This window comes from Acomys russatus, chromosome 26 (assembly GCF_903995435.1).
Source record: "Acomys russatus chromosome 26, mAcoRus1.1, whole genome shotgun sequence".
Lineage (NCBI taxonomy): Eukaryota > Metazoa > Chordata > Mammalia > Rodentia > Muridae > Acomys > Acomys russatus.
Genome location: NC_067162.1, coordinates 29,313,190 through 29,339,815, shown reverse-complemented (window position 1 = coordinate 29,339,815; position 26,626 = coordinate 29,313,190). Strand labels below are relative to the sequence as shown.

Here is a 26,626-nt window from a genome sequence, read left to right as displayed (position 1 = left end):
CCTGGAATTTGCTATGCAGACCAGGGTGTCTTCAGATTTACAAAGATCCTCCTGTCTCTGCCTCCTAAGTGCTGGGATTAAAGGCGTGTGCCACCACATCTAACTTTTTTTTCCCAAGCAGGGTCTGAGCTCATGCTCAGTAAGACAACTTTAACTTCTGATCCCCCTGCCGCCAGCTTCCCATTGCTGGGATGACAGGCATGAAAACGTATGCCCAGTCAGATTTTGTGGAGCTTCGATCATGCCAGGCTACATCCCAGCCCAGTTTCTTTTAAACTTCTGGGCTGTAGTTTCCTCGCCTCCCTTATCAAGCCTTAAGCGAGACTCAATGAGATAGCTTGTGAGACATACATAAATGGGGCTGTTTAGCACGAGTTCTCTCCAAAGCTTGGGCTTGCAGCGTCTGGCCCTGCAGGGGTCGCCAGCGAGCCCTCCGTCGGGCGGCGCCCCCGGCTCCACCTCCCGCGTAAGGCTGTCCCGCTCGCTGCCTGACCGAGCACCGTCCCTCCCTGCGGCTGTCCGGTGACCCGCAGATGCACGCGGACATCGCTGTCGCGTCGGGACGCGCTGGATAGCGAGGCTTCTGTGGCGTTGCGGGCGAGCGGCGCGGGCAGGCTGGGGTCCTTGCGGGTCCTCCGCGGGCCCGGAGGAGGGCCCTCTTTGTGGCTGCAGTTGGCAAGATGGCGCCGGTGGGGGTGGAGAAGAAGCTGCTGCTGGGCCCCAACGGGCCGGCGGTGGCGGCCGCCGGCGACCTGACCAGTGAAGAAGAGGAAGGCCAGAGTCTATGGTGAGAGGCGTACGGAGCTGCGGATGGCGCGGCCGGGCAGGGAGCGGGCCGGAGCAGGCAGGACCGTGGGCAGACATTGACGGGCAGTGGCGGGCCGAGCGGTCCTGGGCGGTCCCGCGCTGACCACTCTTGTCATTGTCGCCACAGGTCTTCAATCTTGAGCGAAGTGTCCACCCGGGCCAGGTCCAAGCTGCCGTCCGGCAAGAACATTCTGGTGTTCGGTGAGCAGTCGGGTACCTGCCTTGGGACGCCGGGGTGGACTGGGCGGCGCCCCTCCCACAGGTTTCAGCCTTCCCCACCCTTAGCACCTGCTTGTCACTTGCTTTCCCGGGAGGGCAGGCTGAGAGTCTCCAAGCCCACACATCTACTGACCCCCTAGAATGCAGCTCTGTTTGGAGTCCAGTGGTGTGGCGTGGGCTTGTGGCACATTCCTTCAATCTTTCGGCTGAGCCCTCAGCCTTGACTCCGATCATCGCTTAGCCTTGTGCTCACCAAGTTAAGGGTGTGGAGAAAGGAAAAAGAGGATGTGCAGGCTGGCTGGAGAAGATGGAACTGGGTGGTGACCTGGGCAGGGAACTGAGGACATGGACGAAGCCTTTCTTCAGTCCTCATGAGCAGTTCAGCAGACCTCGGGAGTCAGCCCCAGGAACTTGCTTGGATTACTCCTGCCCTCACTGCTAAGTTGCCAAGTCAGTCATTTCACCTCTGTAGTTTAGAGTCGTCTCATACAAATGAAAGGGATTAGGCGCCTTACCTGCAAAGCTGTTTGTGGAGTTGGAGCTGAGAGCTGAGCAGCAGGACAGCATAGACAGTCTTAGACACTCAGAAAGAACCCCAGCCTCGCAGAGGCAGATGTGTGGCACTTGCACTGCTTCTTTCCTGTCAAGAGCAGACTGTTGTGGGCGCATCACACTGCTTGGTGTGTTGAAGGAGAACATGCCGAGTAGGGCGTTTCGAGAGGCAATTGTCTAGATGCGAGCATATCTGGATAACAAGAGGCTGAAGAGTTTGGGCACTTTGTTTTTGTTTTTAGTAGAGAGTAAAATAAGCTGAGGTCAGACCGTGAAAGGCTGAAGGATTAAATCTTCTTTCCTGAAGACTCCTGATTTTCACAGGTGTTTTGTTTTGTGTTTTTATCTTCCACCCTTCCCCAAGCCTTATGGAAACGACTGCACAGTGGTTTCCCTATGTTTCTCTCATGCTAGGGATGGCCACTGCAGTAGGTTATAGCCAGGTGTGTGCTTCAGGGACGGAGCTCAGGCTTCAGAGTGCCAGGATGAGCAGGTGCTGACATCAGGCTGACCAGCACTCACCATGGTCCAGACGGATTGTGGCCAGCATAAAAAAGCTGAGGCTGCTGGGTGTGGTGACACAGGCCTTTAATCCCAGCACTTGGGAGGCAGAGGCAGGCGGATCGCTGTGAGTTTGAGGCCAGCCTGGTCTACAAAGCGAGTCCAGCACAGTCAAGGCTACACAGAGAAACCCTGTCTTGAAAAACAAAAACAACAACAAAAAGCTGAGGCGTTGTGGAGGAGGAGGGTCTTTGTGCACTGCTCTCTGTTTCTTATGTCTCCAGGTCCATGGTACTGAGTCCAAGGATGCTCAGTGATGTCTGGAAATGGTAGTTCCGTTTCACACTTACGGTGGTGTCCTGTGGGGGAGGGTGTTGGAGATGGATAGTCTGAGGGAGATGAGGAAGCACTTGGTGCTGAGACTGTATTTAGGAGTTTTGCTTAGATCAATAATTATTTTCCCCCAGTTTCCAAGCCTTTAGAGTGCTTGTGAAGTTGTCTTAAAATCAAAGGTATGTAAATAATACTTAGAAGCCTTGTGGTTATGAGGCAGAATCAGGTTTTTATTTCAGCGATCCTAGACTTTTGGGAGTTAGTTGTGTTTTTGAAGAGTTCTTGCTTTTACTGTGGCAGAAATTCATTTTGTGAGAAGCCAGCCCCACATTTCACTTTTTTGGGTGTCTGTCTTAGAAACTGTAGGGAGAGCTGGTGGCTTTGCTTCATCCCTTCCCTTGTGAAGTGAAGAGAATTGCAGTAGAGGGGCCTTTGGGATCTTGGGTGGGCTGCCTTGGCCCCTCCCCAGTCACTCAGCGCAGATCTACTTCGCTGGTGAGAGCAGATGAGACCCTGGCAGCACAGGCTTGCTGAGATTCCCAGTTGCTCCTACTGTGTGATGTCCCACTGACTGTCTTTGCCTAGAATGATGCATAGTATACTTTTGTCTTCTTGTAAATGTCATTTGTAGGTGAAGATGGGTCTGGTAAAACAACTCTTATGACCAAACTACAAGGAGCAGAGCACGGCAAAAAAGGAAGAGGCTTAGAGTACCTGTACCTCAGCGTTCACGATGAGGACCGCGATGGTGAGTGACATGGTATTCCTTCGGAAAGGTAACGTGGGACTCTAACTCCTGCGCATCCAGGCACCCTCAGCTTTCTGTGAGAACCAACGAGAGTAGGTGACAGGCATGTCATTTGCAGGACTTTATTCTCTGTTTGTTTGTTTGTTTGAGACAGGGTCATTATGTGGCCCTGGCTGTCCTGGAACTCACTATGTAGACCAAGCTGGCCTTGAACTCTCAGAGATGTTACTCTGTAATGACTCCTTTATAATTTTTCAGGTTTTTTCTTTTTCCAGCTTTTTCAACGACTGCAGAATAATTATCAGTGTCTAGGTTTTTCTTCTGTAGTCTAAGGATAAAGTGTATTGTTTAATTTTTGTTCCTCGTGTATGCCTTTATCCATATAAATTCTAATGATCATAATGTAAGCTGGGGTACCCAGCAGGACCTATTTTTACTTTCTTCTAAATTTTTATCTGTGTGTGTGTGTGTGTGTGTGTGTGTGTGTGTGTGTGGTTTGTGCCCAGGAATGTTCGCTGAGACCAGAGGAAAATACAAGGTTTCCGGTGCTCTTGCACCTCACCTTACTCATTTGAGACAGGGTCTCTAACTCAACCTGGAGCTGGGCTAGATGCCGTCAAGCTCCAGCTGGGGTTTACAGGGTTGTGTGGCTTGTTTTAGTAGTGCGGGAGATAGGAACTCAAGTCTGTATCTGAGTGCAGGAAGTACCCTTTACCCATCCAGCCATCTCTCCAAGCTCCGTGCTTTATTCCTAGTGAGGAATATTGCAAAAGTGAGAGCTGGGCCTGTTAAGGGCACCTGTTGTTAGCCTGTATATTGAGGCACTAAAAGTAAAGTTTTGCCCTTACATAACAGTTCTTGTTTTTTTCTTTTTAAAGACTTGAAGTTTTCTGTGAAAAAAATGTCTAGCAAACTGATGTGGCATAATGTTGCTTTGCCTGGTTCGTGGGAAATCATAAATCGGTGTGTCTCAGCACCAGTGTGGAGCACAGTGTTAGGAGTCTGTGGTCTTAGAGGCGCTAGTAGCCTGCATTTCTTTTTGTGAAAGGACTAGAGGGTCAGAATTCTAATCCCGTTAGTTCCTTGTCTCTAAAATATGGATAAAGTCATGGTTTCTGCCTGCATGGTTGTTAACAACACTTAAGCACACAATAAACAAGAGGATTAGATACCACTTTGAGGGTCTTAAAGTTATGAGGTGAGTAGACCAAGTCTTGCTGGTAATGGGTGCTCTGTAATGACTCCCCTATAATGGTTCAGGTTCTGTGTTCTACTTCTTTAGTGACTGGAGTAGTTATCAGTGCCTGGGTCTGTCTGTCCCATAAGAAAGTTTATAGTCTAAGGAGGAAGTGCAAGGCTTAATTTTCATTCTTTGTTTGCTCTGTCCATTTAAGTCCTAGTGGTGATGATGTTAGGGTGATTTTATAAAGTTCGCGTACTTGCTTATTGCTAAGTTGAAGAAGATGAACTGAAGGCGTCTTAACACTGCAGTTCTGCTGTCTCTAAGAGCTGGTGGGTAGAGGACGTGGATAAGGGCTCGTCCTAGAGCTTGGACCCTCTGTTTGCTAGCTTAGCTCTCCAGGCACGTTATCCCTCCTCCTTGACTGTGCCCTCAATGGTCAGGAAAAGAAGGCAGGACATAGGCCTGACGTCAAGGCCTCGGTCTTCTTTCAGAAGAATGAGCACTGAATGTCTGTCTAGACCTATCAGACTCTGCGCTTGTGTGACTGAGCCGCTAGAGCAAGCCTAGGGGACCTTGAGCATTTCCGTCTTTTCCTTCCTTCCTTCGCAGGCCACAATGGTTTCTGTGGAAGACCTTGGGCTTGGGAGCCAGACAGAACTGGTTCAGAATGCCACTCCTGTGTTCAGCAGTTATGTGACGTCTGGTTACTGACTTACCCACATCCATTTCCGCATGAGAAAGAGGATGATGGGACGTTTTGCAGGTGGCCGGAGTGTGGGAGTGCGAGAGGAGCGCTAGAGACCTGGTGAAAGCTTCCGTACCCTTGTCAAAGGGCAAACTGTGGCGTGGATTCTCTGACTCTCTTTATCCTCTGGTGTTTCCCAGACTGCGGCACATTCAGGACAGAGTCCCAGTAGCTGCAGTTACTTGACTTTGAGTTGACGTTTTTGCTAACATCAAGTTCAGATTCCTCTCAGGTTACTATGAAAGCGTTTTCCTTTCTGCATTTGTAGGACTTTGGGTTGCCCTTCCCTGAGGTTAATTACACATCTTTCAGCCCTGGTCTTTAATTGAGGGATATGACTGGGTTGTAAGCACACATTTCCCAGGCAATCACCTGTGAAAGAAAATAGTCTCTGGCTGTACCTGGGTTGTGGTAGCACAGTACATGTCAAAGGACACCACCTCTCAGATAATCTGTCTAATGCTGCACGGGCTGTGTGATCCCATGTGAGGGAGTTATGTATAGTTGACCTGGCAAGAAAGCTGAAGAAAGAAACTGAGTTTGCTGACGGGTGTCACGTAAACCTCAGATTTTGAGTACAGAATGTCTTTGGGGTTGATTCACTGACCCAAATATACATGCATACATACATACATATTTTTTAAAGATTTATTTATTATTATGTGTACAGAGTTCTGCCTGCGTGTACACCTGCAGGCCAGAGGAGGGTATCAGATCATATTATAGATGGTTGTGAGCCACCATGTGGTTGCTGGGAATTGAACTCATGACCTCTGAAAAAGCGGACAGTGCTCTTAACCTCTGAGCCATCTCTCTAGCCCCACACTGATCCAAACAAAAAACACTGAAATATACTGGAGTTTCAGGGCCAGCGAGGTAGCGCAACAGATAGTCACTTGCCTGAGGTTGATCCCTGAGAGCCACGTAATGGAAGGAGAGACCTGACTTCCTTAGGTGTCTTTCGACTTCACTGCGGGAAATGTACCCCTGCACATAAGGAGCACACATAACTCTAACAAAATGTTATAAAACATTTTAAGTAGGAGTGGGAGAGATGGATCACTGGCTGCTCTTCCAGAGGTCCCAACCTAGCTCTGGGTCAGTTGCCTCACAGTGTTTATAACTTCAGCTTCAGGAGTTCCAAGGCCTCTATCTAGTCCCTGAGAGCACCTGCATGCCTGTGTAATGCTATATATATAGCATTAAAAATAATAAATCTCAAAAAATAATTTAGAGTTTTCCGAGATGGGTTTTGATGTGTAGCCTTGGCTGTCCTGGACTCGCTTTGTAGACCAGGCTGGTCTCGAACTCAGAGCGATCCTCTTGCCTCTGTCTTCCAATTGCTGGGATTGAAGGAGTGCACTACCACGCCCGGCCCCAAGAAAGGTAGATTTTAAAAGTGTATGTTGCGGGGCTAGAGACATGGCTCAGAGGTTAAGAGTACTGGCTGTTCTTCCAGAGGTCCTAAGTTCAATTCCCAGCAACCACATGGTGGCTCACAACCATCTATAATGAGATTTGGTCCTCTTCTGGCCTGCAGGCACACATGCAGGCAGAAAATTGTGTACATAATAAATAAATAAATTTTTTTTAAAGTAAATGTTGGAAAATAAGTTAATGATATTTTGATGTTAGGAATTCCCTCTCATAAGGTACTTTTATAGAAAGAATAATTCTCAAGGAATATGTTTGAAATTTTCTAAAAATATCCCCTTAATTTAGAGAATTATCTCTGTAGTTGAATTATCATAGTTACTAATTCTTGGAATATTTTATTTCAGCTGATTCTTAAGCTTTCCCTTGAGTCCACTTGGACTATTTTCAAGCTAATATTAGACATTAATACTATTTCATTTGTAAACACTTCCATAAGTGTACCTAAAAGATAAAGATGCTTGGAATATAAAGCTTATTGTCCCAACAGAATGACTACAGTTGCTTAGTGTGACACGCACAAAAGGGTGTGTTTAGTCAGCTTGTTCACCGACTCACAGACTCCTGGTATTTTAGGACAGTAGCGTATTTAGACTGCGGGACGGTCCATCAATAAGCGTTTGTGTCCTTTGCTTGTTATTGAAAGCTAATTACTTTGACTCCATTCTTTAGAGTTCGTGGAATTCTTAGTTATAGACTCTGTCCTGTGTGTGGTGATCTAAACTTTGGAAAGCCGAGGTAGTTGGTTCTGTACTAGGCCAGTTTGCTGGCCACTGGGTATTTGGCTCTCCTGGACTATGGTTTCTGTGTGAATTCATTTCCTTCTTAGTGCCACTGCTCTCACAGCTGTGCAGATAGTCACTGTTGGGTGATGATGCCGCTTCATTTCTCTTCCAGATCACACCCGCTGCAACGTGTGGATTTTAGATGGAGACCTCTACCACAAAGGCCTGCTGAAGTTTGCAGTTTCAGCCGAGTCTCTGCCGGAGACTCTGGTCATCTTTGTTGCTGACATGTCTAGACCTTGGACTGTAATGGAATCTCTAGAGAAATGGGCTAGTGTTTTACGTGAGCACATCGACAAGATGAAAATTCCACCAGAGGAAATGAGGAATCTGGAACGGAAATGTGAGTAAAATTCACCAGTCTCTGGATTATTGGGACCACCTTCTTTTTCAGCTAAGAGAGTTTACTCGGCATGGAACTTTTGTTTCTAAATACTTCTTTCAGTTATTAAATTCAGTCATCAAGAATAACTTGAAGGCTGGAGAGATGGATCAGTAGGTGAGAGTGCTTGCTGTTCTTGCAGAGGACCCAGGCTCAGGTCCCAGAACCCTTCTTAGGCAGCTCACAACTGCCCGTAACTCCCATTTTTAGGAGATCTAGTCACCAGCTTACAGACAGTCAAGCACTCAAGTGCATGCGCACACAAACATAAACAAATAAATACATTTAAAATAAAATATAGGCCTGATGTGGTGGTGCACGCCTTTAATCCTAGTACATGGTAGGCAGAGGCCGGCGGATCTCTGTGACCAGCCTGATTTGTATAGCAGATTCCAGGACAGTCACATAGACCGTGTATCTAGATAGATAGATATAGATATAGATACATAATTTTACTTTATTTATTTATTTTTAGAAAAAGAGTTTGCTTTGTTGTGGCTTATGGTTTCAGAGGTCTCGGTCCATGGTCACTTGCCTGGTTTTGGACCTATGATGAGGCCATCCATCATTGTAGAAGGGAGACAAAGCTGGCTAGAAAAGGGGAAAGGAAGGCCTTCAAAGGCGTGCCTGCAGCACCTCCTCCCTTCAGGTCGGCCCCCTTCTAATAACCATTCACCCGAGGGTACATGAGTAGAAATACACTGAGGACGTAGTGCCTTCTCTGTCCAGTCATACCTCAGTAGTGCCACCAACTAGGGACAGTCTTTGGGGACATTTTTCATCCAAACCCCATGCCCATGTTTCTGGAATCCCATGGAGATCCCATGTCTGCTCTTGTTGACTGGCTTAATAAAAACCCTAAAGAAGAGAAATCTTTGCTTTCTGGCTAGTTTATTTTGGAATCTAGCAAATTACATTCAGGAATAGGAAGACTTTTTTTTTTTGTAGGAGGGGTCATTAAGATACAATAAAAGTTATTTTAGGGTTAAAGACATAGGAATCCTTCTGAGAACAAAGAACTTTCAAATTACAGGAAGTTTGGTGGGTTTTGAGTGTGGTTCAGAAGCTTGTTTTTCTTCCTTTTCTTCTGTGCAGTTACATCAGCTTCTGTCCCCTTGCCAGGGATATGGGAGGGGCAGGGAGTGGAACCGGCAGCCGCAGCGTCTTGGCCAGTGCAAGCTTCGCTGCCCTGGCCTAGTGCCATGGGGTGACATCACTCCCTTTGGTGAATTGACAAGGGCTCTGGAGCATGGCACATAGTATCTACACACTCACAGGCAGGAAGGTTCTGAAATTTTGATAGTGGTTTTTCAGATGGAATTCCCTACTGTGTGTCTTCCTGTTGCACACTTCATTGCGCCCCTGCCCGTCATTAACTACACAGGTTCCTGCTTCCTTGGTTGCATGTGCGCTTCCTGGCTCATCCAAATGTGGGCGTCGTGATTGTCATGCAGGTCAGCTCATCTCTCCTCAACCACTGACCTCTTTGGATAATGCCTCTTTTTCTTGCCAAACAGAGATGCCAAAGACAGCTCAGCAGAGTGGTTCTGAGGCTGTTTCTAGGCACTGTACACGGCTTCCCACCCAGGCTGGTGAGCTAAGTGCCACAGACATCAGTTGTGTGAACTCATTTTCTTGGCTTGATAACCTTACAAAGAATTATTAAAATAGAAAAAGCCACATGGGCCACGGGTACCACTCTTTCTCAGGTAAGGCGAGTGGTAGGTGCCGGGTGTGTTCTAGGTGCTAGGCTGCAGCAGACAGGATGTCTTCCCTATTCTTGGAGCTTGTGGAAGAGACACTGAATTAATTTTATGGTCTTAGTCACTGGTGTCGGTGTCACTGAAGAGTACATTCAGCAACATATGGCAGAAAACCAGACTGAGGTTTATTTCTCCTGGAAACGAAATTGAGAGCAGGCAGTTTACAGCTAGGGAGCAGCCCTGGGGAGGCAGCTCGAGAGCCCTGCTTCCTTTGTGCTTTACCGCTTTGTTGTTTCAACGGTGTGGTTCATTTCCCCCCTTGACAACTAGAACTTGAGCAATGTCTGTGTTCCAGGCAGCAGCCTGGAGAGAGGCAGACAACGCTGAGGTGCACACGCCTGCTCTCTTCTAAGACACCGAGAATGCAGTCTTTGTTTAAGAGTGTGTGTGCACTTGCACGTGCATGTGCAGCATGACAGGTTGAACTCTGTTTCACAGGAGCACTTTTACTGCTAACCCCACCCCTTGCCAGTCCAGAAAGTATCTGTCTTCTGTGTGGCTGTGTGTTCGGAGCACCAGAGCTCTGCTGGGTTAGGGAAAGAGGAGAGAGCACTGGAGGGTGCCTGGCGATTGCTGAACCATGTCTGCGTCTGAGGGTCTCTGTTTTCACTGTTTGGAATGGTAGCCATGCTTCATGTTGAAGGAGTGCCTTTGTTCGTGTTGGTTTCAGCTTACCGTATTTTCTGGGCTATAAGACACACCTGAGGGGCTGGAAAGATGGCTCAGTGGTTAAGAGCACTGCTTGCTCTTCCAAAGGACCCGGGTTCAATTCTCAGCATCCACATGGCAGCTCACAACTGTCTGTAACTCCAGGATCTGACACTTTGACATACAATGCACATAGATTAAAATTAAAAAAAAAAAAAAAAAAGACGCACCTGACCGTAAGTCAGTTTTTGGAGCAGTAAAACAAGAAAAACAGTAAAACAGCAGTCAGGCCAAAGGTGCACCCTAATTTCCTCCCCACCAAACTTTTATGTGGGGAAAGTGTGTCTTATGGTCTGAAAAATACAGTCCTTTTAGGGAAGTAGTTGTTCATGTTCTTGTTCAGAGGACTACTGCATTCCAGATAAACTAGACTCTTTATTACAGTCTTAATAAGTTTATTTTGTTTTTAATCACGGGGGCCGTGAATGCAGGTGCTGTCAGAGGCATCAGGTCCTCAAGGAGTTGGCATTACAGGAGGTTGTTAGTGCTGCAAGTGAACTCCGTCCCTGTGGGAGCAGGACTGGCTCTTAACTCCTGAGCACCTCTCCAGCTCCCTTTAGTATTGTTTTCAACTGTGGGCACTGCCTCACAGTCCGGTGCCTTCTATTCCAGCCTATCTGATGTGGAACTGCTTTGTGATCAGCCACTGTGACCCAGAGCTGGCAGAGCGAAGGCAACCCCGAGCGCTGCCAGGAGGGGGTGCTTGTCTGTAGGTATGATGTACTGGTTACCCTTGGACAAAGAGCATAAAGAAGGGGTTTTTAGCCCTGCTCTGTTTTGTTTGGCTGTTTGAGGGAATATAGTCCACTGTGGCAAGGTACCATGATGGCTGGGACATAGGCTGCTGTTGTCACGGTACATCTGCAGTCGGTAAGCAGACAGAATACTAGTGCCCAGCTGCTCTTCTCCCTTTTTAAAATTTAGTCTAGGAGCAGAGACTGTGGGGTGGCATAAATAAACCATAAACTGTTCTGGAAACACCCTTCCAGGCACACCCAGAGGTGTGTCTCCTAAGTGATTTTTATTTATTTTTTATTGTAGGCTCTCTGTGTAGTTCCTGGAATTCACTATGTAGATTGGGCTGGCCTGGAACTTACAGAGATCAGCCTATGGGTCCTGACTCCTATGGCCTGCATATCAAATATTTACATTATGATTCACAACAGCAAAATTACAGATATAAAGTAGCAATGAAAGTAATTTTATGGGGCTGGAGAGATGGCTCAGAGGTTAGGAGTACTGGCTGCTTTTCCGAAGGTCTTGAGTTCAAGTCCCAGCAACCACATGATGACTCACAACCATCTATAATGAGATCTGGTACCCTCTTCTGGCCTGCAAATGTACATGCAGGCAGAACACTGTATGCATAATACATAAATACATCTTTAAAAAAAAGAAAAGAATTTTATGGCTGAGGGTCACCGTAGCAAGAGGAAGTGTATTAAAGGGTTGCAGCATTAGGAAGGTTGAGAACCACTGATTTAAAGTAACTAGTTTCCGTCAGGACTTGTAGGCTACTTTCATATGTGGCAGTGCAGAACACTGAGCTGGAAGGCTCCTGGAATAGGTGGTCTGGCTGCTCCACCACCTCCTTTCCCCCTGTAGCTTAGCTCACCTGTATCTTGCTCCGGGCTCTGCCTCGCTCCCTGTTGGGAAAGCCCTGCACATAGGCCTTCTGTGTTCTTGGGCAATTAGATCTCACCCAGACAATTAACCACTGCGTTTTTCATTGATTTGACTAGTAAAGGGATCTTTAATTCTTCTAAGCTCCTTCAACAACGTCAAATTTTCTGGATATGTCCAAGCTGGAGTGGAGATTACCCTGGTAGATTTCTTTCTGTTGACAATGAAGTTACATGCCCCTACTTAGTGCGTTGTGTTAGGCTCGGCCTTTGTGGGAGGAAACAAAGGAGGGATAAAGAGATGGTGCAGTCTGTAAAGTGCTGGCGATGAAACATGAAGACCAGAGATCAGTCCTCAGTGTCCATGTGAGGGCGACATGCGGCAGCACACTATAATCCCAGCACTGGCGGAGAGACAGGAAGGTTCCCAGGCCAGCCGTTCAGCTTAATTGATGAGCCCCAGGCTCAGTGAGAGACCCTGTCCCAGAAAAAGAAGATGAAGAGCAATTAAGATACCCAGGATTGACCTTTGATCCACTCTCAAGCACTTGTGTGTATGCACGAGCGCGTGTGTGTGTGTACGCACACCCACACACACCAGGATTATCTAGCAGTGATTTCAGAGATTGCATGTACTAGTGGCTCGCTTTGTCGCTTTGGGGGAAAAAAGTTGCTCACCTACTGGTAGGTGGGTAACAAAGAGAAAAGATGGCTGAGGATGTAGCTCAGTTGATAGATGCTTGTCCAGTGTGCATGAAGCCCTAGGTTCAGCACTGCATAAACTGGGCGTAGTAGCTCGTGCTTGCAATCTTAGCACTAGGGAGGTAAAGGCAGGAAGATCAGAAGTGTAAGGGCATCCTCAGCTACATAGTGAGTTTGAGGTCAGCCTAGACTACATAAGAGTACACACGCATCATGGAGGAGGTGGAGAAGGGGGAGAGGAAAATGAGAACAAGCCACAGCATATCTTTCAATGGCACACCCTTAATGGCCTGCTTCTTTATACAAGCCTGTACCCTCAAAAGCCCATTCAGCTGGGAACTTATGCACGAGTTAATCCATTGATAAAATTGATGCCTTCTTACTCTAGTCACCTCTCAAAAGTCCCACCAGCTGGGAGCCTTCAGCACATGAATCTTTTGGGGACCCTTCATATCCAAACCACAACAGATGCTTAGCTTTTCATTGCTTGAAAGACTGTGAGCGCCTTGGCCATGTCACGAGCATGGACAGCAGTAAACTAAAACTCTCAGCTTTAAAGATGTTGGAGCCTGTTCTGTGGGTGTAGAGGAGAGTGCACATCTTCTTCTTGATCTCCCATAAACGTTTGTTTGTGGGTAGGTGTTCTGCGCCATATGTGTGCAGTGCCCATGGAGACTAGAAGAGGCTATCAGATCCTCTGTAGCTGCAGTTACAGATAGTTATTAGTCTTTGTGTATGTGCTGGGACGCAAACCTGGGTCCTGAAAGAGCTAACTCGTATCTCCAGTCCCCCATCCTGATGGTTTTGATGAAAGAATAACAACAGGCCTTAGGCCCTTTTCAGTCCTGCTGGGTTTATTAGAAAAATAGAGCTGCCTATTGACTCCTGAGACTGGAGGGACTTTACCCACCACATGAAGATCTAGGTATAGCGACTCACAGCTGTAATCCTAACACACTCGGGAGGCAGACGGAGGGTCAGGGTAATTGCTGCAAGTTCAAGGCCAGTCTGGTCTACACGATGAGTTCCAGGCCAGCCACAGATACTTAGTGAGCCTCTTTTCAAATACAAAGCAAAACAAGACAAAGCCCATCTTCAAACCTTGCAGTGCTCAGGCACAGGTTCTGGTCTGCAGGCCTTGTGTGTATTCACTTGGCTTAACTACAGCCATTGGCTGCTCTACCTAAGAGCCCTTTTGTTTCTGTAGCAATCTGTTTGTTTTTAAGTGTCCTACTTGCACATGTATGTATGTGTACTGCATCCATGCGTAGTGCTCGTGGGGCCAGAAGACCGTACTGGATTCTCTGAAACTGGAGTTACAGATGGTTCTGAGTTTCCTCGTGGGTGCTAGAACTAAAACTGAGTCTTTTGCCAGATCAGGTCTCTTAGCCATTGCCCCAGCTCTGTAAGGCCCCTGTCACCAAGATAACATGCCAAGATGCAGGAGTGTCATTCCTGTTGTGTTAGGCGCAGATAGGCCATGCACACTGCGTGTGTAACTCAAGGTCCCCTAAGAATAGAGACGAGGATGGATTGTGGCTGGTGCTGGGCAGTCTCACGCTCTTTGCTTCCCCCCACTGTGTGGAAGTGCATGCTCTTCTGGAATTCAGTGTGTAGGCATTTAATAAGCTTTTCTTATGAAGACCCCAACAAGTTGTGTTACTGCAATTTTTCATGGTCTCCTATAATGAAGTAATGGTGCTGCTGTCTGGTACTGTGAGAAATGTACGATGTATAAGAAAAGTATATGTGGGGGAATTGCTGGTGGGTGTGTGGCCTTTGTTTTGTTTTATTTTTGGTGGTTTTTTATAATAGGTAATATGAACTTAAGAACTTTAAAAGCTTGGCCTGGAGCTCCATGGTAGACTGCTTGCCTAGCTCATGGGAAAGTCTGAAGCTTGAGCCACAGCACTATTTTTTAAAAACAGAACTTTAAAGGCCTGTTTAGGAGTTGCATGAAACTGAAGATGTCAAGGCGGTCTGCTGCTCTGCGGTCCACACATCGTAGCTGTGAGAGCTGGTGTTTTGCATCATGGTCCCTGAACTAAAGCTGCAGCCCCTGCCATGCATGGGTGCTTTTGTTTCATATTTGGTACTACCTTTTTTCCCCCTTAATTTTCTAAAGCTAAGGTGTATTTTTATTTGTGTCTGTATAACCTTTCTCTTTTCCCCTGTAGTTATGAAAGATTTTCAAGATTATATCGAGCCTGAAGAAGGATGTCAGGGTTCCCCACAGAGGAGAGGGCCTCTGACCTCTGGCTCGGACGAAGACAGTGTTGCCCTCCCCCTGGGTGACAATGTGCTGACTCACAGCCTAGGGATCCCAGTGTTGGTGGTGTGCACAAAGGTGCGTCCAGAGAACCGTAAGCTTGGCTGGGTCTGGCCAGTGAACAGTCACCATCTGAGGGAAAGTTTTGTAAGCTCTGATAAAGTTTTTCTCAAGGGAGAACTGGGCTTATTCAGGATTCACTAAGGTACATGGAGTGTGTCAGGGTAAACATACTGTCATTGTGTGCTGCTGCAAATTGGCATCACTTAGCTTGGAAAGCCCTGCTGACTTCATGGGTAACTCAAGTAAAAGCAGGTCTCTTAAGGCTCCGGTTTATCTGGTGCAGACTGATGGTAAAAACAGAATGATGAAGTAGAAATAGAAATTAAGCTTAGGCCGGGCACAGTAGTACGCACCTTTAATTCCAGCACTCAGGGAGGCAGAGGGTGGATCTCTGAGTTTGTGGCCAGTCTGGTCTACAGAGGGAGTCCAGAAGAGCCAAGGTTTCACAAAGAAATCTGTCTTAAAAAAGAAAGAAAGAGAGAAAGAAAGAAAAAGAAATTAAGCTTAATTTTAGAGAAAATGTCTCTTATATAAGAAGGAAGAAAGTAGCTTTTAAAATATTTTGAATTTCAAGCCAGGCATGGTGGCACAGGCCTTTAATCCCAGTGCTCAGGAGGCAGAGGCAGGCGGATCTCTATGAGTTCAAGGCCAGCCTGGTCTACAAAGCAAGTCCAGGACAGCCAAGGCTACACAGAGAAAACCCTGTCTTGAAAAACCAAATAAATAAATAAGTAAAATAAGATATTTTGGATTTCAAAAGTGCTAGTAAAAAGCACCTTGTTGCCCAGCTACAGGTTCTGCCAGTTTCATGCTGTTCTTGAGATAGAGGCCTGTGAAGTGCAGTGTACAGCAATGTGAGGAGTGCAGTGCACAGAAGTGTGAGGAGTACCATGCACAGCAGTGTGAGGAGTGCAGCGCACAGCAGTGTGAGGAGTGCAGCGCACAGCAGTGTGAGGAGTGCAGCGCACAGCAGTGTGAGGAGTGCAGCGCACAGCAGTGTGAGGAGTGCAGCGCACAGCAGTGTGAGGAAGTGCAGTGCACAGCAGTGTGAGGAGTGCAGCGCACAGCAGTGTGAGGAGTGAAGTGCACAGCAGTGTGAGGCGTGCAGCGCACAGCAGTGTGAGGCGTGCAGCGCACAGCAGTGTGAGGCGTGCAGCGCACAGCAGTGTGAGGCGTGCAGCGCACAGCAGTGTGAGGCGTGCAGCGCACAGCAGTGTGAGGCGTGCAGCGCACAGCAGTGTGAGGAGTGCAGCGCACAGCAGTGTGAGGAGTGCAGCGCACAGCAGTGTGAGGAGTGCAGCGCACAGCAGTGTGAAGGGACCTCTCCCAATGTGACCTCATTTGATGTTGAAAACAATTATGAGGCTCTTGTTCCTTTGACCTTATTATACCTAGACCCCTGTCAGAGTATTTCTTTAGAAATTCCTGTTTCTGAAGAAATTCCTGTCCATCTTTAGCAGGCAGGACAGCAGAGCGCTAACACTCCTTGGTTTTGTCTCCCCTGCAGTGTGATGCAGTGAGCATACTGGAGAAAGAGCACGATTACAGGGACGAGCACTTGGACTTCATCCAGTCACACCTGAGGAGATTCTGCCTGCAGTGTATCCTTGGGGTGCTGTGTCGGGCCTCTGAGCACAGGCTTTCCTCAAAAGGGCGTGCCTGCAAAGCCCCTCCTGAGCACAGAGTAGTCCTTTAGTTTTTTTTTTTTTTTTTCTTTCTTTGGGGGTGGGGTATATGCATGTAGAAGTTGGAGGAAAACTTGGAAAATCAGTATCTCCTTCCATCATGTGGGTTGCAGGCCAAATTTAGGTTGTCAGGCATGCAGTAAGCACCTTTACTCAATCACTAAGCCATCTTGCCTGCCTCACAGGGCAGGTTTTTGCCATGATAAGACAAAAATACAGTCTTTCTATTTTATATTTTTGTTCTGTTGGAATTTTAGAGTTTCATACATACTAATTTAGGCATGTCTTTGGTTTGGTTTGGTTTTACTGTACCATCTAGACTGGCCTGCAGCTTGTGATTCTATATACCTTAGCTTTCTGAGTGCTTGCATTAGAAGCATGCCCAACTTAGTTGGTTTTTTTTCTCTCTCTTTTTTTTTAGATTTATTTATTTATTATTTATATAGTAGTCTGTCTGGATGTGATTCAACGGTCCAAAAGAGGGCACCAGATCTCATTATAGATGGTTGTGAGCCACCAAGTGGTTGCTGGGAATTGAACTCAGGACCTTTGGAAGAACAGCCAGTGCTCTTAACCTCTGAGCCATCTCTCCATCCTCTCTTTTTTTTTTTTAAGGCTGTACTTTTGATAGGCTTTTGTATTAAGAAACTGATATGTGACCACTTTGTTACCCAGTATATTGATTGTACCTGGAAATCTTATTAAAGTTTGCTCTTTATTTAGAGAGGTATAATTAACAATATGGTTACTGGTTTAGATGTTAGAGGTGTTTCCCATGTTTTATGCCACCCAGGAAAAAGATGCCATCTCAGTTGCATTTTGAGGGTTCTGTATAAATCTGACAGTAGTTGGAATGTTAGTTCCACACCCTGGAGTATGGCTGACAGGCACCTCCTTTGAGCCTTGGTTGGCACCTGCCCCTGCCTGCCTCTGTGTTGAGGATACTGTTCCACTGATTTTGCTTCCCAGGAAGCAGCTTCAGGAATGGGCAGCAGTCTAAGTGTCAAAAAAAGAGAAACAGCCGCGCCCTACTGTAGCCTCAGCATGCTTGAGGTATTTATTTATCGCAGGTCCTCTGCTCCTATTCCTTTGTCGTGTTTAAATCTTGCATGCTTTGTTCGTATGCGGATAAACAACAGATCACCTAATACTTGAAAGGGTATGCTTATGTGTGACTGGATTTTGCCTCTCAGTAAATTGGTTTTCCTTAAGCAGATTGATTAGATGGAGCTGCCTTGATTTACACCTCAGTGAAGGAAGAGAAAAACCTTGACTTGCTGTATAAGTATATTGTTCATAAAACATACGGCTTCCACTTTACCATCCCTGCCTTAGTTGTGGAAAAGGACGCAGTGTTTATGTGAGTTCTGTGGAGGGGGTGGCAGTTAAGCCCTTCTCTTTATACTATATTTGCTACTCATGTGCATTTCAGTGCAGCGCGTCTGTCTGGAAGAGCGCTGGGGCTGGACCTGACAGACGCTGGATAGGTGCCGCTCTCCCTCTGCTCCTTCTGCATTGACTCATTTGGCTTAAGGGAAGTGGGTAGTGCGGTCAGAATTTGCATTCCTTCATGGAAAGAACATCATCATGGTATAAAGAAGCCATTTTGTACACTTCCTGTCTGCTCTGGTAAAGCCCTGGCTGTGGAGAGAATCGGAGTGTGGAGATTCAGTCTGGGGGTCTTTGGTGGCTATGTAAAAGCATCTGGTGACTGCCTTTGACGGGGTAACTGCGAGCATCCTCTCAGTAGCCCCGTCCGTGTGCGCTTCAGCTCTGCTCAGTACTCTGTGGCATTTGCATCCGGGATTGGTCATCCTGCCAGAGTCCTGCCAGAGACTTAGCAAGCCTGTTTTCCAGAGTTGGTGTCTTTTCCCTCAGCTGAGAATCATATTGCTGTATACACATATGACGGTGTGTGGTCTTACATTAGCAGATTGATGTTAAGCTTTGAGAGACTCTGGACTTGACATTTACATTTGTCCATTCAGCAAGCTTTACATGTTTACATGGCACCTCCTAGGTACCCAGGGTTTCTGCTGAAATGAATGAGATACTGTCCTGTTACAGCACAGAAACAGACTTGTTCTGAAGAGGAGGGGGCAGCAGTGGGCTAGGGGAGTAGGGGCCAGAAGGCTGTGCTGCTGGAAGATGAGTGCTCTCTCGGGCAGACCAGCAGGACCCGGCCCAGAGCATCTGTGAAAGGCCAAAAGTAGGAGAGCCAGGTGCTTCCTGGAAGCTCAGCAGGGTGCCTCCTGCACGTTTGAGGAGAATCTCACTCAGACTGTTCATACTATAGCTCTGAAGATCACCCAGAATGGTCAGACAGGCACTAAAGCAGAAACTCCACAAGCAGTGTGCTTTTGTAACCACGTAGTCCTGAGAAGCGGGGGTTCCGGCTGCTCTTAGGGCTAGTGTGGCATGGAGAAACTTCTTGAGGCTGATAGTATCTCGGCTTTGTCCAGTTCCTTTTTACTGTTGTCTGTTGGTAGTTGCCTGTGTAAGAATTAGTAAAGCCAGCAAAGCTGTTTGAGAGAAGCACCCTGCATGGGCACCTCTTGGGCGAATGAGAGGGTTGTGAGAACAGTCAGTTGTCTTTTTACTTTTTTAATGTAGAGCTTCTTGAGCTCAGGAGTGTGTCATGTAGCTGGACAGTGTGGCTGCTACCTTTAAGAGTGTGAAGTGGGACCCTTGATCAAACCTCGATTCTTCCTGCCCTGTAATGTTGAACTGTGCAACACCCACATAGGAATTTAAGGCCTCCTTGTGTCTTTTGCCAGGGATTTGGGCGGGGGGGGGGGGGGGCGGTGAGAGTAGGATAGTTATAGACCATAGCTTTCCCCTCGGGTTCAAGGTACATCTTCCATGCCAGCAAAATTAATGAACTGTCCATAAGATAATTGTTATAAGGAAAAGTCCTATCTGGACCTCTCTGCTTTGTGCATTGTTGATCTAACCAGACTCCCACTCTGCCCTTATCCTTACAGGTAGAGTTGGGAGTTCCCGAGCCCTCCCACTGGGGGCAGTGGCTCACGTTGGCTTCCTAGGTCTAGCATCCCTGAGTCTCTGGAACAGGATGTATCACACTGATCTGATGGGATATGTCTGCTATACATTTTGGCTTACATACCCAAAGCTATAAGACACTGACACCATCTCCAGACTTAGAGCTGTAGGAAAGGACCTCATCCAGGACTATCTTGCAGCCTGAAGTGTGTTTCAGATTTACATGGGAGGGCAGTTCCAGGCAAAGCAAGCTAATCTGTTCCTCCTTGCCTTTAGACCTGCAGGCTGGGACAATGAAAAGAAAATAGCTATTTTACATGAAAATTTTACAACCGTGAAGCCAGAAGATGCATATGAAGATTTTATTGTAAAGCCTCCTGTGAGAAAGGTACCTTTAGTCAGTCCCCTGAAGGCCTTATTTAGGTGGTCTTAAGTCATGAAAATGAGATCTCGTGTTACAGAAATGGCTCACAGTACAAAGTGTGAGTGATGGGATGGCCGTGTCATTGAGGTCACATTTCCTGTTATGTTCCAACAGTGCTCCCAGCGCTTCTGAATTATTTTTGCTAGATCCCCTCCCTCTGGGGTCTCCTGCTTGAAGACCACAGTCTGGGAGGTACTGGTTAGGACCTCCAAGACTTAAACACATGAATATGGAGTGGCTGGACCATGGCTAGTTCTGGGAGAGGGTCTAGACCAGGTTAGAACAATACAACCAGTCTCAAGAAGGACGCCCCAAACCCATGTGGAGGCCCAGACCAAGATTCTTGTGGTATGAATTTTGACAGGCATTTGAGAGTTTCTGTTGCTTGTGGCCACAAACATGTGTTGTTTTCCCAGCTGGTCCATGACAAAGAGTTGGCAGCAGAGGATGAACAGGTGTTCCTGATGAAACAGCAGGTAAGTGGTCTTCCCTTGCATGGAATGCCATTCTGGAGGAGGATCGAGGCTGTGTATTGAACAGCTTGCAGAGGCTTGGAGGCTAAGGCGAGGTCTTCTCATCCTAGCTTTTCCTATGGGGTGGGATTGGAGCACCTGCCTCATGAGTCCTGCTTGCATTGCACATGATGCTGCAGGGAGAGGCTTGGTATGCTTTAATGTGCCCCAGGAAGATGCTCAGGCTTACTTCTTGAATTGACAATTTACCAAATGACCTGGCTTGGCTTCCATTTTTTCCACAGTGTATAAAAGCAGGTAATGGGCTGTGCTAGTGCAAGTCTTTAATCCCAGCACTTGGGAGGCAGAGGCAGGTGGATTGCTGAGCTGGTCTGAGACAGCCAGGGTGGTTACAGAGAGAAACCCTATCTTGAGAAACATACATACATACATGCATGCATGCAGGTAGTGAGCATTTTGTAGGTGAGGAGAGCAATTTCCCCAGGCTCTTAGCTGAATTTTGGTTTTGATTTGCACCTTTCTTTTGTTTGATTTTTGTTTTGTTTTGTTTTGTTTTGTTTTGTTTTTTGAGACAGGCTTTCTCTGTGTGACCTTGGCTGTCCAGGACTCATTTTGTAGACTAGGCTGGCTTCGAACTCACAGTGATCTGCCTGCTACTGTCTCCCAAGTGCTGGGATTAAAGGCGTGGCTAGCATCACCCAGCTTGGTTTGCTTTTTTAAAAGACAAGGTCTCATATATCCCATGTTGGCCTTGACTTTGCAGCCAAGGATGGCGTTGAATTTCTGATCCCCTGCCTTTAGCTCTCATCGCTGGGATCACAGGCATGTGTCACCATGCCTGTGATTTTTTTTTTTTTTTTTTTTAATTTTATGCAGTGCTGGGAATCTAATTCAGCATTCTGCACGCTAGACAAATACCCTACCAACTGACTTATATCCCCAGCCCCAGACTGACTGTTCTAATACAATATTTCATTACTTTTAAAAAGAATTTTATGCATCCGGACAGTGTGTTTTTGTGACATTTACCCTCGACTTCTTCCAAGTCCACCCTGATTCCTCCTAAGGTGACAGTTGTGAACCCAAACCCGGTCCTAACATTTCTTTCTGACCCAAATTGTTATTAGGTATGTGCCATCTCCTACGAGTTTAGCCAGGTCCCGTTTGTTTTGGGCAATGTTTTCCCAACTCTTTCCCTTTTCTACGGCCTGCTTATTTCCTTAGCTTCAAAACTGGTTACTGGGGTGTCTCTATATGCCAAATACTGGATTTAGGTTACTTTGCATTTATAGTGTAAAACATGACTCTTTATTGGCGCCCCATAGTAGAGTCGTTGGATTCAAGCCTTTCTTCAGACCTCAGTTTGTGTTTCAGGCCTCCGTTAATGGCCAGTTTGTCCCTCTCTTTGCAGTCACTCCTTGCCAAGCAGCCTGCCACGCCCACAAGAACCTCCGTGAGTACCTTACACCAAGGAGAAGGCCAGGGCCCAGTGTCATGGATGCCTTCTCACTTTACAACATTATTTGTAACAGTCTATGTGTGTGGGTGCTTTTATATTTTAAAGTGAATTGGTCTCCCTAAAAGCCCACAGCCAGAAATACAATAAAATCTCAGAAATGTTTGATAAAAGACTACAACTGAGAATCAGTATGCTTTTAATTCTTTGCTCAGGAGACTGAGGCATAGAAAGGGACTGAGCTGGGAGCAAACCACGACCATACTTCAGAGATGCAAAAACTTGCTGATTTTGAATTGTGTGTTTTGTGTTATTGTTTTATGCCTATGTGTGACGTGGGCTGGTTTTGGACTTAGGAATCCCCTGCCAGAGGACCCTCAGGCTCTCCAAGGACACAGGGTCGGGGTGGACCAGCTAGTGTGCCAAGCGCCTCCCCAGGAACATCAGTAAAGAAGCCAGATCCAAACATCAAAAGTATGTATGCTTCTTTGGAGGAAGAATTTAGTCCACAGGGCATACTACTGTGGTAGTCGTGGCTTTCAGGTGGAGGTTTGGGAAAGCTAGGCTGTTGGTTTTCCAGCAGGGGTTAAGCCTGTGCACCTGGCATTGTGTAAGACCTCAGAACCTGCAGGTGCCTTGAGGAAAGATACAGCTTAGGAAGTCCCTGTACAATGTGTATCTCAAATTTGTCTTTTATTTCTTAGGTTTGTACTAATACTGTTTATGTATTGGCTATTTTGTGTTATCCCAATGCTTAATGATACCCAAAGATACTATAGTAAGCTATCAGAACAAAATTCTGTAAACCCTTGAATGTGCAGTGAGCATCTTCTGCTTTGGATATAAGCTTTTCATAATAGGCTGTGAGTCTTACAGGCTTGTAAAACTGAAAGGCACTGCACCATGGACACAGAAAGGACAAAACCAAAGATTTTTCTGTGGCCCTCAAAAGTGTGAAATGTAAGCATGTTTTCATTGGTAATCTTATCACCGCCCAGTTAGCCTCAGCTCACAGTGACCACAGCAGACGTGGTCAGTGAGCCAGGAAGCTGATGGCCACAGATGCTTAGTTTCAAGCTAAGAACCCCATTTTTTTCTGTTCGAATGATGTTGTGTTGCTTTTCTTTGTGTTTGTGTCCACTAGATAATGCAGCAAGTGAAGGGGTATTGGCCAGCTTCTTCAATAGTCTGTTGAGTAAAAAAACAGGCTCTCCTGGAAGTCCTAGTGCTGGTGGAGTGCAGAGCACAGCCAAGAAGTCAGGTACAGAGGGGTCTCAGAGCTTTCGATCCCTTAATGAACAGTGCTGACAAACGGAGGTGGGGGACTGGGGAAGCGGTGTAGACGGCAGTGGTTGCCTTCACCTGCCTGTACATCTTCAGTGGTTGCCTTCACCTGCCTGTACATCTTCAATGTTCTGACCAGCTGGGACAGCACTGAGCCTTGTGCTGGCTTCCTTGGCACATTTACATTTAAAGTGTGATTTACAGTACATTCAGGCTATTGAGTAAATCAGCATAAGGGCTAAGTGCCTGTTGTCTTTATCTGAAAGCTCTTACAACTGGAGGTTATCATGGGGTGTGCTATTGACAGTTACTTAATTTTGTGATAATTAAGACTTTTTATTTGCTTGGGGCTGGAGAGATGATGGCTCAGTGGCTAAGATCACTTGCCGTGCCAGGCACAGTGGTGCACACCTTTAATCCCAGCACTTGGGAGGCAGAGGCAGGAGAATCACTGAGTTCGAGGCCAGCCTGGCCTACAAAATGAGTCCAGGACTGCCAAGGCTACACAGAGAAACCTGCCCCCTCCCCCGCAAAAAAGATGACTTGCTGTTCTTACAGAGGATCCAGGTTCTCAACTATCCGTAACTCCAATTCTGGGGGATCTGCCACCTTCTTCTTACCTCCGTGGGCGTCGGGCATGCAATTGATGCATGGACATACAGGCAGGCGTGATACTCACACACATAACCTAAAATACACAAGTCTGGGAGAAAAAGGGTTTTATTTGCTTCACTGTTCCTAATATTAGAGGGAGCTGGAGCCCCTGAACCTGCAGTGTCTCCCTGTGGGACCCCTCTATGGTGGGCTCCAGTTAGGCTAGAAGGACGAGCTAGTCTGGTCAAGTCCTTGGGATTCGCATACTTCTTGAACTAGAGTACATTTGTTTCGCTTTTGTGGGGCCAGGGTCAAGCCTAGGAGTTGACAAGCAGTGGACTGTGTTTTGGGCTTGCCTTTGTGCGTTTAGGGATAAGCTATGCCGGCTTCAACTCACTGTCTGGCCTTGAACTATTGATTCTCTTACATGCAGCACAGCACCTCACATGTAAAGGGCATATTAGGCATATGTTAATTCAGTGTTTCTCTAATCGATTTTTCCAAAATAGAGGAAGATGTTAGAAAATATTTTTGTCCTTAGGACAGTCTGGACCTCCAGCAACTTACACGTTCCTAGAGATCCAAGAATCTGATCTGGGCCTTGACCTAGTGTTTGTCCCTTATCAGAGCTAGGGGTCATTATCTTGGCCCCAGATAGTGTTTGACAGCAGGAATAGGAGCATTAGCATTGTGCAGGGTGGACTGCCTGGCCTCCATCTCTTGTAAAACATGGTATTTCCATGTGAGTCAGTTTACACTAAAGTAAATCACTTTATGGCTTAGGTATTTTAGTTTTTTGGGAATCAAGCCCTGAATGTTAATGCAAATACTTTGCCACAGCTACATCAGGCACCACTTAGTCAGTCTGAGATGTGTAGTTGGAAATAAAGCCCGAATGCCTGTCTGGAAAAGAACATAGTTTACTTCATGCCTGAAACTCAGATAGTGACTCCAGGGAGATGGTGGAGAAAATGCACAGTGGTTAGGGATGGGGGTGTGAAGGTGTTCAGAAAGGCCCCTTGAGTTTGGCACAAAGGCATCCACACCCCTGCCTGAAGGCAGCTGCAGAGGTGGTGGACGACAGACCTGTGATGCTGGCATTAACTGGGTTGGGGTCTGTTCCGTTATCCTTGGTGAAAAGGCTTTGTTCATTTTTGAGAATGTTGTCACTAGGAATTTTCTGTGTTAGCCCAGGTTGTCCTGAACTAGCTTTGTAGATCAAGCTGGCCTCAAACTCGGAGATCCACGTACCTCTGCTCCTGAGTGCTGGGATTAAAAGGGTGCAACTCTACCCCTGGGCTGTCAGTATGACTTTAAATGCTTCTTTTAAAAATATCTTTTCTTGAGCCAGGTGGTGGTGGTGCATGCCTCTAATCCTCAGAAGGCAGAGGAGGTGGATCTCTGAGTTTTGATGCCAGCTCGGTCTACAGAGTGAGTTCCAGGACAGCCAGGGCTATACAGAGAAACCCTGCCTTGGAAAAAAAAATTTTTTTTCTCACACTACTGTTTCCCTTTCTCTCTGTGTTCCATTTTCTTTTTTAAGGACAAAAGCCTGTGCTGTCAAACGTTCAGGAAGAACTGGATAGAATGACTCGAAAGCCAGACTCCATGGTTACAAACTCTTCAACAGAAAATGAAGCCTGACCCTCCTCCAAAAGTGCATATGTCAAATGACCAAATAACTATGTATATTCATCTGATAAGACCAGGATTTTTCTGATATGGCACATGCCATCAGTTTTTGGGGGTAGGGGAGATGAACTTTAAAAAATATATATATACTTCATTGGCTTGTCCGAGTGTGAAACGCACATTTAGGAAGGTTACATGTCAGGCCCCTTGTGAGGGATGTCCCTTGGACTCTTGGGCTGCGGCTCTCCTGTGGGAAGCGAGTGCAGCTGGGCTTCTTGTAGAATGGAGAAAGGAGGCCCACTTGCTATCAGGGTGAAGCAAGGAGACTAGGAAGTCATTGATCAGACGGTGGTTAGTGTGACCAGTTGTGTGATGGCAAATGCACCTGTTCTTGGGAAGTGGATTAGGTAGCAGAAAGTCCAGGAAAGAGAAGAGTTGAGGAGGGATGAGAGAAGTGCTGGTGGGGAGGCTGGACAGTGAGGGGCATGGAGCAGTGAGCTGAGCGCCATTAGGAAGTACGTGCACGGTAGAAGCCAAATAGCATCGCTCAAGACCTAACGTTAGAAGCATTCCCAAAGTACGCGCTAACCAGCATGGGACTCGGGCTTGATCTGAAGGCATCCTTAACTTACGGGAAGTGTGTTTTGTGTGGAGTTCCCGAGTGAGGTGGAGCTGACTCGAGCAGTGGAGAAGGTAGCGGCAGAGCCCACAGGCTTGTCCAGGCCATATGCTTTTGTCCTTGGAGCGATGCTAGGCTCTGCATATGTAACCTGGGCAGGCAGCCGCTGTGGGTTAAGTCAACAGAAAATTATATATTTTAAATAGTTCCAGCTTTTTTTTTTTTTTTTTAACTACCACAGGCTGGCCAACTAATAGAAAATGGGTGATTGATCTCTCATTTTACCATATTGGCAAAGTGCTATAGAAGGTTTGGGGGAAGTAATGTCACTGTATTCTGGTTACCTGGCTTGTGCCACTTCCTGCCTTAGAGTCTGTGGTAACCCTCACTGAAACAGAAAGCTTCTTTTTGTAGCTGTTGGATCATTGCTTTACATCAAAAATGGAAGTGGTAGCCTTATGTTCTCATAAATGTAGCACTTCTTTCTTACGAAGTGAGAGTTTGATGTGTCTTCCATTAGGGGCATTTTCATGCACATTGTCATGTCACGCCACCACTCTGAGAATGACTTCTGTGGATCTGAAATAGCACTTTGAGTTTTCTATGTAACCCCGCACATGTAAATGCAAACACTACCATG

At 46.7% G+C, this 26,626-nt stretch overlaps 1 protein-coding gene across 2 annotated transcripts; it reads left to right on the top strand.

Moving 5' to 3' along the window:
• The first annotated feature begins 497 nt into the window (after positions 1 to 497).
• Positions 498 to 26,066, top strand: Dync1li2 (dynein cytoplasmic 1 light intermediate chain 2). Of its 2 annotated transcripts, XM_051169175.1 has the most exons (13): positions 501 to 787; positions 935 to 1,008; positions 3,044 to 3,160; positions 7,420 to 7,650; positions 14,662 to 14,831; positions 16,324 to 16,417; positions 17,726 to 17,861; positions 19,781 to 19,892; positions 20,345 to 20,404; positions 21,813 to 21,854; positions 22,214 to 22,331; positions 23,002 to 23,118; positions 25,279 to 26,066. In XM_051169175.1, exons 1-13 carry the CDS (start codon positions 681 to 683, stop codon positions 25,377 to 25,379), a joined length of 1,479 nt encoding a protein of 492 aa, XP_051025132.1. In that variant the 5' UTR covers positions 501 to 680; the 3' UTR covers positions 25,380 to 26,066. The 2 variants fall into 2 exon arrangements, with proteins under 2 accessions (XP_051025133.1, XP_051025132.1); XM_051169176.1 differs by lacking the exon at positions 21,813 to 21,854 and having other exon boundaries at positions 498 to 787.
• The last annotated feature ends 560 nt before the right edge of the window (positions 26,067 to 26,626 follow it).